Here is a 17,580-nt window from a genome sequence, read left to right as displayed (position 1 = left end):
TCTGTTCTGTTATTAAAAATCAAGCAAGTGGAGCCTGGAATTGTTCTCCCTTCTGTGAAGCAGTGTTGGACAGGCTAACGGGGCAGGAGGGCTCCTTTCACCTTCTCGAGGACCCAGCTACAATGAAGATGGGCTGGGTCCCCAAAGTCAAGGAGTGTTGCCAAGGCGAGGAAAATCCCGCCCCCAGTCCAGCGTTCCTTGCCCAGCCCCTCCAGTTCCAGCCCTAGACCGCCGCCCCCGCCCTCCCGTCCGTCCGTCCGTCGGTCAGTCAGCTGGGCTTCCGCCTCCGGGACCCGGCATCCCGCGCCTCAGAGCAGTTGCTCCCTTCTCAGCAGCCAGTCCCTCCGCCTGGGTCAAGCCCCAGCAGCTGGATCCCTCCGCCCTGCGCCCCAGCCAGAACCCCAAGTGTGCTGACCCCAGGTTCCCTTCCCGACCCCCATCCCCTTAATTGGGAGGCCCCGCCCCGTGCGCAGTGACGTCAGACGCCGCTGTCAGCCGGCGCTGGGGGGGGTCGGTGTGGGGTAGAATGGCCGCTGCCGCCGTCACCCGCGGGACCCCAGGAGGTAAGAGCCAGGGCCTTCCGTCCGCCTCCCCGCCCCCGCGCCAGGGGGCGCAACTTTACCCTGTCCTGACGTGGAGCGCCGCGCCAGGGACCACCGTCCCTCCTCCCGCTTCGTCCCCACCTCCCCGCTTCCTCCTCCTCCCCCGCGCCAGGGGGCGCCGCTCCGCCCTGGGCCCCAAGACAAACCAGCGCGTGCCGGGACTGTCCCGGGGACCCCCGCACCCGGCACCTGCACTGTCCCTCGCCCTCCGCGCGCCCGCGGACTCTGCTCCGCGACTACTCCAGAACATCCCTCTGTGCGGGCAGGACCCTCCCACCTCGGAGGTTCTCCGGGGACCGCCGTCCCCCAGTGGGGGGCCGCCCGGGGCGCCAGGCGTCCGAGTCCCACGCCGATCCCGGGCCCGCAGCCGAGGACCCGCTCCGCACCCTGGCAGGCTGCCTAGCCGGGACTGCGCACCTGCGTCCTGGGGTGGATTCCTTACCCCAACCCCAGCTTCGCTGCACACTGCCGAGCTCGGACGGGCCTCCTCCCCCTCTCCATCCCTGGACACCTGGCGGAGCCGGCGCTGAGAGCCTCCTCCAGCTCCCATCTGTTTCCCCAGAAGGGCGGAGGCTCAGGCTGGAGCCAGAGCGGTAGATGGGGTAGGGTAGGCCTGGAGACCAGGGGAGGCAGAGGCGTTTGGGGAGTAGGGTGCAGAAGGGGAGGATGGTGGAGAGAGCTGTCAGCCTCAGGGCCGAGGATGGGTTGTCCTGAGAGTGAGAAGCTGGGTTCTGGGTGTCTAGCCCATATTCTAGCAGGCCCTGACAACCTGGAGGAGAGTAGGTTAGGATCAGTTACCAGAGCTGCCCTTCCCTTTGGAAAAATCAAATAGAGAAGAAACTCAGGGTGTGTCTTCTAAGGCCTAGCTCCCCCCCCCCAAACTTAGATCTCCTGCCCTCCCCCCAGCATCCAGGCTCTCTTGCCAAACCATCCTCTGAGGACCGGATGCCCTGAGTTCCAGCCCCCAGGACCTGACCACATAGCCCGGCGGCTGCAAGAGCTGGAGCTGAAGGGCCTCTGAGGCCCCAGCCCTGCCAGCCTTCTCCCCTCCCCCACCCCACTCCGTTTCTTCCTGATCACTGTGTTCTGTCGTATCTCCCCACTCCTGTTGGTTCCTGGCACCATGTCTGGGTCCTCCCTCACCTCTATTCCCTGGCTCTACTGTCACATCACAGTCCAGCCCTTTCTGCCCTCTTCCTCATCTTTCCCAGATGACATGACCCAGTTCTGTACCCCCTCCCCCACCTTACACTCCTCATCCTGGATCAATGTGGGGGAGTCTGCCATGACCTTGTTCTCTCCCTTTCCAGCACAGACTCCCCCTCCCCCCGGCCCCTCAGGCCGGGGGTGACCTTGCCCCCCGGAGCCCTCACCATGAATACCAAGGACACCACCGAGGTTGCTGGTGAGTTCACAGACCAGGTCTTTTGTCCTCGTCCCCCCTCTTCCCTACCCTTCCCACTGCTGTTGCCATGGTTTCAGTTTTCCCCAATGCTCTGAATTGCCTTCTGCCCTTTCCCCCCAGACTATCATCTCAGGGATGCCAGGGACAGCACACTAAGCCCTCCCTTCTAATTCCCTCTAGAGAACAGCCACCACCTGAAGATCTTTCTCCCCAAGAAGCTGCTGGAGTGTCTTCCTCGCTGCCCGCTGCTGCCTCCAGAGCGGCTACGGTGGAATACAAATGAGGTTTTCTAGGGAGCCTGGGGGATTAGGGCCCATAGAGGTCTAGTGGGCTAGAGGAGGGTGAGTGGGGGTCTTTCTGTGTCTGTGACACTCCTAAGTGTAGAGTGCTGTTCTAGGCTCTTTGGGGATCATAGAAGAGGTATAAAGACATGAATCTTGTAGGAGCCCATTTCTCCTTGGCATATCCACCTGAGTAAAAACAACAGCTACTGTCTATAAAGTATTTCTTACACACTGGGCACAGTGCTAAGCACTTGGCCTGTGTTATCTCATTTAATCCTCTAAGGACGCTCAGAGCAGGCACTGTTATTACCCCTGTATTATTGATGAGGAAACCAATTTACCTCATGTAGTTTGTCTAACTCACTCCAGAGCCCCTGGTTTTAACCACCACTCATACTGGCTCCTTCTGGAGGGCAGTCCTTGTGTTACACATCTGTATTCTGTACACTTAGTGCCTCGTAGGTAGTTGGTGGTCAATAATTATTGGTTTGATGTTAGAAGAGAACTGTCAGTAAAAGAGTGTGTGTATGTAATTGTTTTAAATGCCATAGAGCCACCCTGAAAAGACCAGGTGGTCAGAGGCTTTCATGGAGCATCTAGGAAAGGATTTGGTCTGTAGAATGGCTAGGATTGCCAGACATGGAGAGGTGTGCACATGGCACTTTTGGTTTACAGGGCACTAACATGCAGGAGCTGACTGGTCAGGGCATGTTCAGGGAGGAATCAATGGGCCCATCTGGCAGGAATGGTAGGTGAAATATGGATAAATAGTAGAAATGATGGTTTGATCCCTTGTTGGGAGAACCTTGGAGTCAGACTGAAGAATCTGGAATTCCTGGCAGTGTCAAACCATTGAAGTTTTTTGAGTCAGGAAAGGGTACACAAATGGAATTTGGGGAGACTAAAATTATTCATAGTATGCAGAAAGAATGATCAAGAATATGGACCTGGCCCCAGGATAAAGGCCCCAGTTGGGAGGGAGAGAAGAAGAGAAGGAGAGAAGGTTAGACTTTCATCTGAGATGCAACCTGGGATTCTTAGGAGGGTAGTGGACATCGCAGGGTCCAGATACCTGGAAACATGCTCCACTAGCTGCCACAACTCAGCAGGGAGTGAGATTCTGAAGGGATGACCAAGAGGCCAGGCCGAGACTCTCTATGAAGGGGACACCCACCTGAGTGCTTCTTGTCCTACAGGAGATTGCGTCCTACTTGATCACCTTTGAGAAGCATGATGAGTGGCTATCCTGTGCCCCAAAGACAAGGTGAGAAAGTCCAAGAAGGTGGAGAGTGGCAGCAGCCCTGGGTTCTGTTGACAGAACTCAAGGCCAACCCTTCCCTTCCCAGGCCTCAGAATGGCTCCATCATCCTCTACAACCGCAAGAAGGTGAAATATCGGAAGGATGGTTACCTCTGGAAGAAGCGGAAGGATGGGAAGACCACCCGAGAGGACCACATGAAGCTGAAGGTCCAGGGCATGGAGGTAAGAGTCAGGCATCCAGCTTATCTGCCCTAGCCCACCCTCCTCCACCCTCACCTGGGCTCCAGCCCTGCTGGGGCTTGGTGGCATTGTCTGCCTCACTCACTCCCAGTCACTTTTCCCTTCTCACTCCCTTTGGATCAGCTGACTGACTGCTTAGCCCACTCTCTGCTTCCTGTTTCCCTCCATGACCTAGCTCTCCAGGCCTTAGGCCTCCCCTCCAGGCCCCTCACTTCTCTTGCATTTCCCTCAGGGATCCAAGCAATGATGCTCTAAGCACAGGTTTCTTTTCCCCAAATCATTGCTCTTCATCTCAAATGTACACTTGCTCTGCCCTCTGACATTTCTAGATGGTCCCATATAGTTCTTGCTGTAGGGCCCCAGCGACTCTGTTCCCTTATCTCTATCCCTCATCTATGACTTGAGGCAGCTGGGATTGGAAAGGAGTGGGGGGAGGGTTAAAGAGAACTGGTGGAAAGACTGGGATTCCTGCAAAGGGACTGAACAGAGGAAGAGTTGGGGAGCAGACTAGCCCTCCCCCCACCCCAGCCTGTCTCCTGGCAGTGTCTCTATGGCTGCTACGTTCACTCTTCCATCGTCCCCACATTCCATCGGCGCTGCTACTGGCTACTCCAGGTAAGGACAGAAGAGCTCAGGAAGCCAGACTCTTCCTGGCTCTTTGAGGGATATGGGGGTCTGAAAGGATGAAGTGGAAGGATGACTAGGTTCTGAGCATGGAAAGGAGACTGGGAAGAAGAGAGGGGGGTTGAAGATGGAAAGAGCCAGAAATTGGGGGTGTGGTGGGGGGATGTCCAGGAAGAAAATGAGGACTAGGAATCTGAGCCTTTGGACCTCAGGACCCCATGGCTCTCTGTGTATACTCTTGTGCTCTCAGAACCCTGACATCGTCCTTGTGCACTACCTGAACGTCCCAGCCCTGGAGGATTGTGGAAAGGGCTGCAGCCCCATCTTTTGTTCCATCAGCAGCGACCGTCGAGAGTGGCTGAAGTGGTCCCGGGAGGAGCTGTTGGGACAGCTGAAGCCCATGTGTAAGTCAGCAGGGTGAGGATAGAGCTCCAACGGGAAAATGGAAATGGGCCTTCCAAAGGGGCCAAGGTGATGGCCACTTCCCTGTGGGGGTGCTGGTGCATTCAAAAGTGTTGAAATATGCAGAAGGTTACTAAAGGATAGCCGTGTCCAAGCTGGGTGAGGAGAGGTTGCTCGCCTCTCCTCACCCAGCCAGAAGTCTTGGAGCATGTCAGGTGCTTGGAGGAGCCATCAAGGTACATTGGGGGATGATTTGTGGGGGTCCCACAGTACTTCCCTCCAACTCTCCTCTAGTTCATGGCATCAAGTGGAGCTGTGGGAACGGGACAGAGGAGTTCTCTGTAGAACAGCTGGTGCAGCAGATCTTGGACACGCACCCAACCAAGCCTGCCCCCCGAACCCACGCCTGTCTCTGCAGTGGGGGCCTTGGTGAGTTAAGCCCTGACCCTGGAGCTCTCTTCCCACCTAGCCAAACTGCTCTTACTCGAGCCAGGGGAATTTCTGTATTGATGGGATTTGCATGCTGATTTGCAAGTCTTTTGTATGTCCCGGAAAGATGGGACAGATGAACAGAGGCCTTCCCATCTGGGTGCATACTGGCCCCAGTTCCTTTTACTCAACAGTCCTGGTTTCCCGTGCCCTTTTCTGCCTTCTACCTTTAGCAACTCCTGTCCCTGCAGCACCACCAATTATATCCAGCCTCAGCTTTAGTCCCAGTTGGCATCTTGGTTCTGTTCTTTTGTCCTTTTTCTTTGCCTTTACCTATTGCTCTCAGCTACTCCCCTGAGCCCACAGTCCTCTGCAATATTCCTCCAATCAGTCCTGTTTGTTTTGAGGGGAAGGGGGTGGTGTGTTGTGGGGAGCATTTCTGATGCCTCCCAGTGGCCATAATCAGTATTACACCTCTGGTCTATAGAGAGGTCCCAGGAAATTTTTTATAAAGCCTTTCAGAAAGGAAAAGCTGGAGAAGAATGGGTCTTATCCTTTCTCTCCTCCCCACCCCTCTCCACTCTAGGTTCTGGGAGCCTTACCCACAAATGCAGCAGCACGAAACACCGCATCATCTCTCCTAAAGTGGAGCCCCGAGCTTTAACCCTGACCTCTATCCCCCATCCCCATCCCCCGGAGCCTCCTCCACTGATAGCCCCACTTCCCCCAGAGCTCCCCAAGGCACATACTTCCCCATCTTCTTCTTCCTCCTCCTCCTCCTCAGGCTTTGCCGAACCCCTAGAAATCAGACCTAGCCCTCCCACCTCTCGAGGGGGTTCGTCGAGAGGAGGCACAGCTATCCTCCTCCTGACAGGACTGGAGCAGCGTGCTGGTGGCTTGACGCCTACCAGGCACTTGGCTCCCCAGGCTGATCCTAGGCCTTCCATGAGCTTGGCAGTGGTTGTAAGCTCCGAGCCCTCTGCCCCACCAGCTCCTCCTAGCCCTGCCTTTGACCCTGATCGTTTTCTCAACAGCCCCCAGAGGGGCCAGACATATGGAGGGGGCCAGGGGCTAAGTCCAGACTTCCCCGAGGCAGAGGCTGCCCATACCCCCTGTCCTGCCCTAGAGCCTGCTGCTGCCCTGGAGCCCCAGGTGGCTGCTCAGGGTCCCCCGCCCCAGTCAGGAGCAGGTGGTAGAAGAGGAAACTGCTTCTTCATCCAAGATGATGACAGTGGGGAGGAGCTCAAGGGCCAGGGGGCTGTCCCATCTGTACCTTCATCCCCTCCTTCACCCCCACCCTCACCTGCCCCCTTGGAGCCATCGGGCAGGGTAGGAAGAGGGGAGGCCTTGTTTGGAGGACCTGGTGGGGCCAGCGAACTGGAGCCCTTCAGTCTTTCATCATTCCCAGACCTTATGGGAGAACTCATCAGTGACGAAACTCCAAGTGTCCCTGCCCCAGCCCCCCAGCTCTCTCCTGCTCTTAGCACCATCACAGACTTCTCCCCAGAGTGGTCCTACCCAGAGGTGAGTCTCAGGCTTATCTCCTCCCCTCTCCCTCCCATCTGTTTTCTGATACCCAAAACAAATTGTATTAACTCTTACCCCATGGTCTGTGACCTAGTTTCCGTCAGTTTTCATGGATTCTTAGTTCTCTTTCCAACCTCTATTTTTATGTAGAGTGTAGCTTCTTTCTTGTTTCCACAGTCCTCACCGACTAACACTTTTTCCTTCCCTCCCCCTTCCGTATGTCATTGTCCAGTCCCCTGGGGACCTTATTCCCTTGGTGACTGTTTTCTGGGGGAGGGAACTGGGGCTGTTCAGCCTGGAGAAGAAAATACAGTGTGGATGTGATTGCAGACTTCAGGTAGCTGAAAGGCTGTCTTTAGCAGTGGGGAAGTTTTGTTTTATGTTGCCTCTGAGAGGGAAAGGAGGAACTACAGTGGGGGTGAATTAGCCTAAGAACAGAACTTCTTCCTGATGACAGCTTTCTGGTAGCCTTGTGGGAGGCCCTGAGTTTCCCATTTCTGGCAGATTCTGGTAGACATCAGGTAACTACTTGGCAGGAATGTTGGGGAGGAAGGATAGACTAGCTGACCTCACCCACTGGGTACTATTCCCCCTGTACCCCCAGACTCTAGCACAGGGCCTGCCATACAGTAGATACTCTTTAAGGATCTGAATAAATAAGTGAATGAATAAGTGAATGAAGACTCAACTCCATTCACATGACTGTCTGACTTCTGTCTGCAGGGTGGGGTCAAGGTGCTCATCACAGGTCCTTGGACAGAGGCCACCGAGCATTACTCCTGTGTCTTTGATCACATCGCAGTGCCAGCCTCACTTGTCCAGCCTGGTGTCTTACGCTGCTACTGTCCTGGTATGGAGATTGGGAACAGTAGGGGAAGGGACTGACATATGGGTGGTTAGGACAGATCAGGAAGTCCAGGCTTTTAGGAAGCACTGGGAAGAAATGGGTTGTTCTGAGAGTATAAGGACATCGTCCAGTCCTAAGGTTGAACATCAAGCTCCCCCAGCAGGCAGAAGATCCTGGTCTTAAGTGTCAGAATGTCTAGGTTCTGGTCCAAGAAATCTACTCATTAGCTAACCCATGACCTTAGATAAGTCTGCTCCTTTCTTGGGTCTTTGGCCTCCCCTCCTTCTAAGGTCGGGCATTGACCAAAGGGATCTCTCATATCCATTCAGGTTCTCTGGCTTAAATGGAGCCAGAGCCTCCAACCCCAATCCAGGGAGAATGAAAAGGGAATGATTTTGGTCTCCTCTGACCAGTCTTGGAACTGAAGGACATTGGCTTCCATACCTGCACTGTCCAATACAGTAGCCATTAGCCACGTGTGCCTGTTTAATTAAGTAAAATTTAAAATTCAGTTCTCTAGTCACACTGATCATATTTCAAGTGCTTAGTAGCCACATATGGCTAGTATTGCGCTATTGGATAGTGCAGATATAGAATATATCTGTCATTGCAGAAAGTTCTATTGGATAGCACTGGTCTAGACTTCATTGCCTAGGCTCATCTCTACCACCAGCCTTGCCCCTTACCCTGCACCACCAGTCTTTTGTCACCAACCATGCCCCTTACCCTGTACTCCACAGTCAGCCTGTGGGGCCCCACAGACCACCACAGTGACAGGTTGACAGCTTTGCTGTCTATGAGTATGTTCTCCCCTAATCTCAATAGCTCCATTGAACCATGTATGGAAGGAAAGAGGATGAGAACAGAGAAGCTGGGGATTGGCAGAAAAAGTCTCGGCCCCTCATCTTGGGATCAGGGCCTGGTAATTCCATCCTCAGGGACATAAACGTTGAGACCCTGGGACACAGCTCTCACTGTTCATGAGCAGCTAGCTCCCCTTCTCCCCATCTTAGTAACAGGGTCATGACCTCTGAACTCTCATCTTAGTGATCAAGGGTTTATCTACCATCAAGTTGTTCATAAGTATAGGTGTCTCTTGACCCTCAGCGTCCAAACCTTGCTGCTGAATAACAAACATCCTTATCTACAGGGTCTAGAATCCAAATGGTCTCTGGCCTATCTAGTAGATATTGAGTTCTCAAATGAATAGACTCCCTTCCCAGTTATTGGTAAGGTCACTGAAGCTAGGGGCCTCTTGGCCTACATCAGGGGAGTTGGGGGGAGATATATATGGAGTGATCATCTGTGGCTCTGACACAGGTGGCAAGAGAAGGAGCCAGGGAAAAAGAGCCCTTTTCGCTGACCCTTTCCTCTCCAGCCCATGAGGTAGGGCTGGTGTCTTTGCAGGTGGCAGGACGGGAGGGACCCCTTTCTGCTTCTGTGCTCTTTGAGTATCGAGCCCGCCGATTCCTGTCTCTGCCTAGTACTCAACTTGACTGGTTGTCCCTGGACGGTAAGTACCTAGCTCTCTGACCCCAAGTGTCATGCCCCACAACTTTTTTTTTTTTTTTAAGATGACCAATAAGGGGATCTTAACCCTTGACCTGGTGTTGTCAGCACCACGCTCTCCCAAGTGAGCTAACCGGCCATCGCTATATAGGGATCTGAACCCATGGTCTTGGTGTTATCAGCACCGCACTTTCCAAAGTGAGCCATGGGCTGGCCCCTGCCCCACAGCTTTTGAGCATGACATGCTTCTATACCCCTCAGGATTCAGATTGCCACCACTTAGCCTGTTTCACCACGCTTTGGTGGCTGGCCTGCACAGGGATCCAAACACTTGACCTTGTTGTTATAACAGCACAGTCTAACCAACTAAGCTAACCGGCCAGCCCCACCACTCTTTTTTCAGTTCCTGTTTCATTAGTCACTTCTGAATGTGGCAGCAAACTTTCCTTACCTTCTTTCCCTATAACTCTTGCAGCCATCTTTATCCCAGTTCTTGCCCTGTCCTCTCCATCCCAAGGATGGGATCTAGCCAAGGAAGACCAAGAGGCTGGGGCAGGGACAGGGTCTAGAGCAATACATGTGTGGGTACTTCAAAAAAGTTCATGGAAAAAATAGAATTGAATGATAATATGAATCTTTCCATGAACTTTTAAAAGTGCTCTCATGGGTGCTATGCACAGTATATAAATATATATATACACACACACTTGAATATATTTAAGTTTTGTTGTTTCCTTCCTCTGATTATAAAGATATGTGTTTATTATAGAAAAGTTGGAAATTACAGAAAAACACAAAGTAGAAAATGAAAATTTCCTATACTGTTACTACCCAGTGATATCCACTGCTCATATCATGGTGTACTTTCTTACACAAAAACACAGAGGCACACACATACATGTATATGTGTGTGGAGGGGTGTATTTATTTATTTAAATCTGGGACTATTTTTGTTCCTTGTATTTGTTCTCTCTCCTGTGGCTTTGAGAAATCTGCTGCTTTCTTGATGTTTGCTTTCCTTTGTCATCCTCTTGGTGTCTCTATTGTCGCCTCTCGGATGTCCGTTCTGCTGTCATCCCTATCAAGTTTGTCCCTCCATGCCAGTTTCTCTCCCCTAGGGGCTCTGGTCCCTCCTTTTGCCACTCTTGGAGCTGGCCCCAGTCACAAAGCCTGTGTGCTGGGTTGCCTGTCTGCTTCGAGTCTGCCTGCCTTGGGCTCTTGCCCGGTCTCTCGGTCCTGTTCTTTGTCCTGCTCTGATTGTTCATCTCATTTTTCTGTCCCTGTGTAATTTTTGTTTTACCATCTCTTGTATGAGTTTCCTCCCTCCCTCTTCTTGCCATTTCTTCTTAACTTGCCTCTCTTCTTGTCTGCCTTTCTTATTGTTGGTTTGGTACTCCCCCCTGCTCTTTTGTCTTTTCTCTCATCTCCTTCACCTTGTTTATCTTTTCTGTTCTCTCTCTTCTCTGTTATATCTGGGTTTCTGCTCAGCGTTCTCTGCCTCCCTCCCCCACTGTCACCTCTCTTCCTTCATCCCCTTCTATCCTGGCATCTCAGAACACCCCCGACCTTCACTCAGTTTCTCTGTGCCTGTTTTTCCAGGGCTCTGAGCCCCTCCTGTTTCCCTTCCTTGTCCTTGTTTGATCTCAGGAGGGGACAGATATAGCTTGGGGTGTGTGTGTGTGTGTGTGTGTGTGCGTGCGTGCGTGTGTGCGCGTATGTGTATTTGTGTATGGGGTGGGAGGAAGGAGGAATGGACATGGCTATTCATCTCTGTCACCTTCCCTCCCCCGCCATCCTCTTTATGGACAGCTGCGGGGGGCTGGGAGGAGGGGGTGGTGCTTTCAGGTCACAGTCCCTGAGCTCTTTTGGGTACTGGTTAACAGAAAGAAGGGACCCTGGTGTCCTTCAGCCCCAGCATGGGGGACAAAGGTAGTATCTGGGGCGAGAACTGATAGAACATTCACCTAGAAAAAAGCGGGGGGAGGGTGTGTACATGTGTGATTTGGGCCAGCTGGGGGCTAGATGGCTGTCTGGGAATTCCTACTGTCTGTGTCTTGAAGGAAACAATCTTGGTTCTGGATACTGGTTCTAGGTCTTGGGTAGTATTAAAAGCTCTAAATTAAGGACTGAGTCCTGGCGGGCTTTACTGAGAAGGTGAGTGGGTAAAGGGGCTGCTGTTTGGGGGAAGAGAAAAGAGTGATTCTGTGTCTTCACCCCCCAGATCCTGGGACAGGTCCAGTTTTGGTGTTGAGGGCATCACCTAGACCCTGCCCACTCAGCTCCCATACCCATTCCCCCTCAGACAACCAGTTCCGGATGTCCATACTGGAGCGACTGGAGCAGATGGAGAAGCGGATGGCAGAGATTGCAGCAGCTGGACAGACACCTTGCCAGGGTCCTGACACTCCTCCAGTTCAGGTACTTCCATGAGGAGGGAGGTCCACAGTGAGGAACAAGGGGAGGGTCCACCTGAAGAAAATGCTCTACCGGCTGACTCCTTGCTCTGCTGTCCGCAGCCTCCTCAGCCAGCCTTCCTCCCTCTCCCTGACGTCACCCTGCTCCCACCCCCACCCTGTGGCAAGAGTGGCTATTCTGGGCACCCTCTTGGCATGACAGGCTTCAGACTATTTCTGGTCTGAAGAAGGGTGGAGGTGAAGGAGAGGGTGGGGGAGGGGGTCAGGAGAGTTGGGGATCAGTACTCTGTGGGTCCCGAGTCTCTGAAGGAAGAGGGCTGGCAAAAGCTTGCAGAAGAGGGGGAGAAGCCATGTGTGGATGTGGCACTAACCTGAGCTGATGTGAAGGCACATAACAGGCAAGGGTGTGAGAGGTCTGGTCCTCCAGATGGACTGGAGGAAGTTGGCAGTGGGAGTAGGGGACACTGAGGCCACACAGGAACTCAAACTGGGAGAAGTGATGGGCCATCAGAGGTCAAAGTGGTGGGAACCTGGAGTAGGAAATGTGGGGAGGGGGCAGAATTAGATGCTGGGAGGACAGAATTGGGGTGGCCAAGGCCATCCTTAGTCAGGGGACCAGATGCTCAGGTCTCTGCATAAGGGTGTGTGTACTGCAGGATGAAGGCCAGGGGCCTGGGTTCGAGGCACGGGTGGTGGTCTTGGTAGAGAGCATGATCCCACGCTCCACCTGGAGGGGTCCTGAACGTCTGGCCCATGGAAGCCCCTTCCGTGGCATGAGCCTTCTGCACCTGGCCGCTGCCCAGGGCTACGCCCGCCTCATCGAGACCCTGAGCCAGTGGCGGTGAGCAGGGGCCGCAGGGACGGGGCTGGGCAGCCACTGGGACAGAAGGGCCAGGGAACTGAGGAGGACCTAGAGCCCTGCCAAAAGAGAGCTGGGGTCATTGTGGGAAGGGAGGGGGCTGAGAGAGGACTTGCATTCTGGGGAATTTTTTTTTTTTTTTTTTTAAAGATGACCGGTAAGGGTATCTCAACCCTTGGCTTGGTGTTGTCAGCACCACGCTCTACCGAGTGAGCCACGGGCCGGCCTTGGGGAATTTTAATATCCCCTGACTTATGACACTTTGGCTTCTTGACCTACTCAAATTGATTAGTCTCTTTGACTGCCTCATCCCACTGGCCTTAATGCTTTTAGACAGCCCAGTTCCCGGTCCCTTTACTTCTGATGTTCCAACTTTGGTTACCTTTCCCTTGACTGGGCTCTGTTGTCCCTCTCCCAAACCCTCCAGGAGTGTGGAGACTGGAAGTCTGGACTTAGAGCAAGAGGTTGACCCACTCAACGTGGATCATTTCTCTTGCACACCTCTGGTGAGGATAACTGAGTGCATGTGGGGCGATGGGCAAAGGGATGATCCTTTGAGGGATGCAAGGAGGGGTGAGGGGGCTAGGGTCTGAAGACCTGGCCACCTGGAGGAAGGGCCCTGGGCCTTACCTCTGTGCCCCTCTCCCCAGATGTGGGCTTGTGCCCTGGGACACCTGGAAGCTGCTGTGCTCCTTTTCCGTTGGAACCGACAGGCGCTGAGCATTCCTGACTCTCTGGGCCGTCTACCCTTGTCTGTGGCTCATTCCCGGGGTCATGTGCGCCTTGCCCGCTGTCTTGAGGAACTGCAGAGACAGGAGGCTTCAACTGAGCCCCCACTTCCCCTATCACCACCCTCCTCCAGCCCAGACACTGGTGGGGACTGTCCCTAATCTTTGTGCGAGAGGGATGTAGGTAGGATAAGCCAGGGCAAAGCCAAAAGGTGGGAGAGAGTGGAGGAGGAGGAGGCAAACTGAGGAGGCAGGGATGGGGAGGTAATAGGAGCAAGAGCAGACAAGAAAACTGAGAACGAGGATGGATGGGGAAGGCGGGAGACTTGAGGGATGGCTGATGGCTCCTGCCACCCTCACCCTCTTCCCTTCCCTTACAGGTCTGAGCAGTGTCTCCTCACCCTCGGAACTGTCAGATGGCACTTTCTCTGTCACATCAGCCTATTCTAGTGCCCCGGATGGCAGTCCTCCCCCTGCTCCTCTGCCAGCCTCTGAGATTACTATGGAAATGGTCCCAGGCCAGCTCTCCTCTGGTGCCCCACAGGCCCCCCTACTCCTCATGGACTATGAGGCCACCAACTCCAAAGGGCCCCCACCCCCGCTTCCTGTCCTCCTGCCAGCCCCAGACGATGGAGCTGCTCCAGAGGACACTGACAGCCCACAGGCTGTGGATGTGATCCCGGTACTGCTTCTGTTGATGGAATTACAAGGGCTAGAAGTGGAATGAGGTGCAGAGGTGGGATGAGGCAGACTATTCCATGAATCAGAATCACTCTGGCTTCAGTATGGGAAGAAAGGGCCATTTACTCATATTTTGGGATAGGCAAGGTAACTCTTTGCTTAGCTCCTTTCAGACCTCGTGACTCAGAAGTCATGAGGCAGCAGAGGTTAAAAATTCTGGGGAATATCTTAAGTCAAAGCTGGGTTGTAGGGGTTACCTGTTGATCCAAGAAGGGACAAGGTTCTTGGGGAATCCAAGTGATGCAAGGCAGCTGGGAGGTGTATGGTGCAGAGGTTGGCAGGATGGAGGTATTTGGTAGTGATCTGGGGTGGGAAGGAGACTTGCACATGATAAAAGCTAAGAAAGTCTTGTGGAATGAATAAGAGACAGTGAATCTTCAAGTGTAGCCATGTAATTCTCTGCTAGAAACTGGGGACGTATCTGCCTTAGAGAAGCTAACTGGGTAATTGGGTAGCACTAATAAGTACAAAAAACTTAGAGAACTCTACAAGGCAGGGTGTCTGAGTGTGGCTAGTAGGAAGTGCCACAGGCTTCAGGGCTGAAGCAGAGGCTGGGCTGGAGCCATTGAAAAGGGTGTCATGTGGTCAGCAAGTGGGGCTGTTTCTTTGAGAGCTGTGGGGGGGGGGGGGTGGCAGGCATGACCAGGCCTGTGGGAGTATGTGCTGGGTGGCTGGCATGAGGCAGTTCCAGGTAGGACAGTGGGCAGGCACGCTGGAAAAGTGTCAAGTCCTTCATTTGCTCAGCTCCTGAATCCCCATTTGGAATATGTCCCTCCTACCCTACGTTCTCTACAACATCTCAGCACGGAGGGCTATACGCCCAAGGCGGAGCCCAATAAGTATAAATGAATGAGTCTGGAACAGTGACTGAGGAAGACAGGGTTAGCAGGGAGAGCAATCTCAGTGTGTGGCCTCAATGCTTGGTGGAGAGAGAAAGAACTAGATGTGGGGAGGGGAGACTGAGGTTACAGCTTCAGCAGGGCAGGAACATCTGGCAATTGGGGCCCCTCAGGGCTCACTCTGCTTCTCCCTTCATCCAGGTGGACATGATCTCACTGGCCAAACAGATCATTGAAGCCACACCAGAGAGGATTAAACGAGAGGACTTCACGGGGCTCCCTGAGGCAGGAGCCTCAATGCGGGAGCGGCCAGGGGCCGTGGGGCTCAGTGAGACCATGTCCTGGCTGGCCAGCTACCTGGAGAACGTGGACCATTTCCCCAGCTCAGCACCTCCCAGGTGATCAGCTCAAGACAAAGCCCCTGGATTCTTCTTCAAAGGAAGGTGGGAGGGAGGGAGCAGGCTTCTCAGCCTGGGGATGAGGCCCCAGGGCCTTTGAGAAGGGAACAGAACTGGCTGATGAACTCTGAAGCCATTCTCTCCGGACTCTGTTGCTGAGGGTCTTCATAGTGATTTCTAGGTGGGAGAAGTGGGACTTCAGACACCTGTGACACCCCTCCCTATCCCCTACAGTGAGCTGCCCTTTGAGCGAGGTCGCCTGGCTATCCCTCCAGCACCTTCCTGGGCAGAGTTTCTCTCTGCATCAACCAGTGGCAAGATGGAAAGTGATTTTGCCCTGCTGACACTATCGGATCATGAGCAGCGGGAACTGTATGAGGCAGCCAGAGTCATCCAGACAGCCTTCCGAAAGTACAAGGTCAGGGGCCAGGGGTCTCAGGATGAATTACACAATCTTCAGTCAGGGGAGACTGTGGGCTCCCAGGGCTTTTGGAGGAAGAGCAGTCATCCAGACAGGCCTCAGATAGGGTAAACTGTTGGGAACCCCAGGAAAGTTGGAGGGACAGGTCAGGGGTCCATTAGGTGGGCTGTGAGGTGCTTAGACTTCCTCATCTCCCTTCAGGGCCGGAGGCTGAAGGAGCAGCAAGAGGTAGCAGCAGCTGTGATCCAGCGCTGTTACCGGAAGTACAAGCAGGTGAGAACCTTCTTTACTGAAAGCATACCCACTAGCCCACACCCACATGCACCCATTCCAGCCCAGAGCATCCAGAATGCTGCCAGAGCCATAACTCCCCTTCTCTCTCCACAAGCTGACCTGGATTGCACTTAAGGTATTAGGCATGAGATCTGAGTGTGAGGTTGTCTGTGATGATTCAGTCTTTCCATGAGTGCGTGGGTTAGAGAAAGAGACTTGCATCAACCTAAGTTGGGGTGACCCTCTGGGGTTTGGGTCTGTCCCTCCATTTCATACCTTGTCCCTCCTCCCCACTCCTGCAGTTTGCACTCTATAAGAAGATGACCCAGGCGGCCATTCTGATCCAGAGCAAGTTCCGAAGCTACTATGAACAGAAGCGATTTCAGCAGAGCCGCAGGGCAGCCGTGCTCATCCAGCAGCACTACCGCTCCTACCGCCGCCGGCCAGGGCCTCCCCACCGGTCCTCGGGCACCCTGCCTGCCCGCAACAAGTATGGCCCCAGCCCTCCGTGCCTACCCACTGCTTCCATGTCCATTCCCTGTTATTCATCATCATCATCTTGCCCCCCCACCCCCTTCCTCCTAGGGTGCCTAAAGGGCAGAGGGCATGGGATACTGGAATGTTCCGAGGTCTCCCCACCTTTTCTTTCTTCCACCAGAGGCTCCTTTCTCACTAAGAAGCAGGACCAGGCAGCCCGGAAAATCATGAGATTCCTGCGGCGCTGCCGACACAGGTACTCATCCCTCCTCTGGCTGGATTTTTGCCCTGCCACCTCCCCTGACCCGCCGTCTCTTGACTCCTTCCCTTGTCTCTCTGCAGGATGAGAGAACTGAAGCAGAACCAGGAGATGGAAGGGCTTCCCCAGCCTGGACTGGCCACCTGACCTCTCCCCGCCTTCTCACCACCCTGAGGGGCTTTTTGCAGTCTTAACAGGGAGAGGGCTTTCTGGGGCCGGGGGAGGCCCCTGTCGGCAGCTTTCCCTTCACCTCCGTAGGAGCCCTTCATAGGCCTCCACCCTATTCCCCTTTCCTTTCCCCACCCCCTGCTCCTACACCTCTCTCCTCTTCCCTCCTGGTCTTGCCCCCTATTTTGGTCCCTGGCTCCGGAAGACCCAGGCCCCACATACCTGCATCTTCAGCTGTGACCTACGGAGCCCTGCCTGCCCCTTCTCCACAGCTCCCTCCCTGCGTGCACCCGACTCGGCCCCTTCCTGACTTGCCTTATTTATTTGTTCGACGCGTCTCTGAATGTATCCGCCTTCGCTGCGCGCGCCCCTCGTGTTTCAGGGCTGACCGTGCCCCACCCCGACTCCGCATGTTTGCGTCTCTCCTCCCTTCCTGGCCCTGTCTTCCCCCATCACCCCGACTCTGGCCACCAACCTCGGGGCCGAAGGGGAGGGGGTGTCCAGAGGAACGCGCTGCGGAGTCCCGCACCCGTCCCCCGAGGGGAGGGGCTTGTACATACTGTAACATACAGAGTATAGTGAAGAATCTATTTAAGGCGCCGCGAGGAGGGCTGCACAGCCCGGCTCGTGGTCCCCCGGCGCGTCGGGGGGCCTCCTGCCGGCTCCACGAGCACTTTCTATTTGTGCATGGGCTTGGTTTATACGAATTGCCATTAAACATCGCTGCACCAGCCAGCCTCCGGCGTCTGTCTGCGGGGGGGAGGGGGGGAGGGGGACGGGACGGGGCCGAGCGGGCCGGGAGGTGGCCACCAGCCTGGGATCAGCGCCGGGCCAGGACGGGTGCGTGGTTTTTCCCCGCCGACGTATTTCCGGC

General features: G+C 54.4%; 1 protein-coding gene and 1 long non-coding RNA gene across 4 annotated transcripts; one reads left to right on the top strand and one right to left on the bottom strand.

Annotated features, from left to right (window-relative positions):
- The first annotated feature begins 490 nt into the window (after nt 1–490).
- Nucleotides 491–17,437, top strand: CAMTA2 (calmodulin binding transcription activator 2). 3 transcript variants are annotated; one of them, XM_063112467.1, is made up of 22 exons: nt 491–563; nt 1,913–2,007; nt 2,188–2,291; nt 3,488–3,555; nt 3,638–3,773; nt 4,335–4,406; nt 4,666–4,819; nt 5,112–5,246; nt 5,833–6,770; nt 7,497–7,623; nt 8,999–9,133; nt 11,432–11,547; nt 12,200–12,384; nt 12,830–12,908; nt 13,053–13,275; nt 13,511–13,812; nt 14,912–15,108; nt 15,343–15,526; nt 15,731–15,802; nt 16,105–16,292; nt 16,461–16,535; nt 16,622–17,437. In XM_063112467.1, the coding sequence occupies exons 2-22, from the start codon at nt 1,977–1,979 to the stop codon at nt 16,683–16,685; spliced, it is 3,585 nt and encodes a 1,194-aa protein (XP_062968537.1). In that variant the 5' UTR covers nt 491–563; nt 1,913–1,976; the 3' UTR covers nt 16,686–17,437. The 3 variants fall into 3 exon arrangements, with proteins under 3 accessions (XP_062968537.1, XP_062968536.1, XP_062968538.1); XM_063112466.1 differs by having other exon boundaries at nt 4,320–4,406; XM_063112468.1 differs by lacking the exon at nt 4,335–4,406.
- Nucleotides 9,890–13,204, bottom strand: LOC134389044 (uncharacterized). The gene is made up of 3 exons (XR_010024673.1): nt 13,033–13,204; nt 11,915–12,073; nt 9,890–11,598 (listed from the first exon to the last, which is right to left on the bottom strand). It is a non-coding gene; the product is annotated as an uncharacterized LOC134389044 (long non-coding RNA).
- Nucleotides 17,438–17,580: the final 143 nt, after the last annotated feature.

This window comes from Cynocephalus volans, chromosome 10 (genome assembly GCF_027409185.1).
Source record: "Cynocephalus volans isolate mCynVol1 chromosome 10, mCynVol1.pri, whole genome shotgun sequence".
In the NCBI taxonomy this organism is placed as follows: Eukaryota; Metazoa; Chordata; class Mammalia; order Dermoptera; family Cynocephalidae; genus Cynocephalus; species Cynocephalus volans.
Note: the sequence above shows the minus strand (reverse complement) of the source record. Positions and strands in the feature narration are given on the sequence as shown.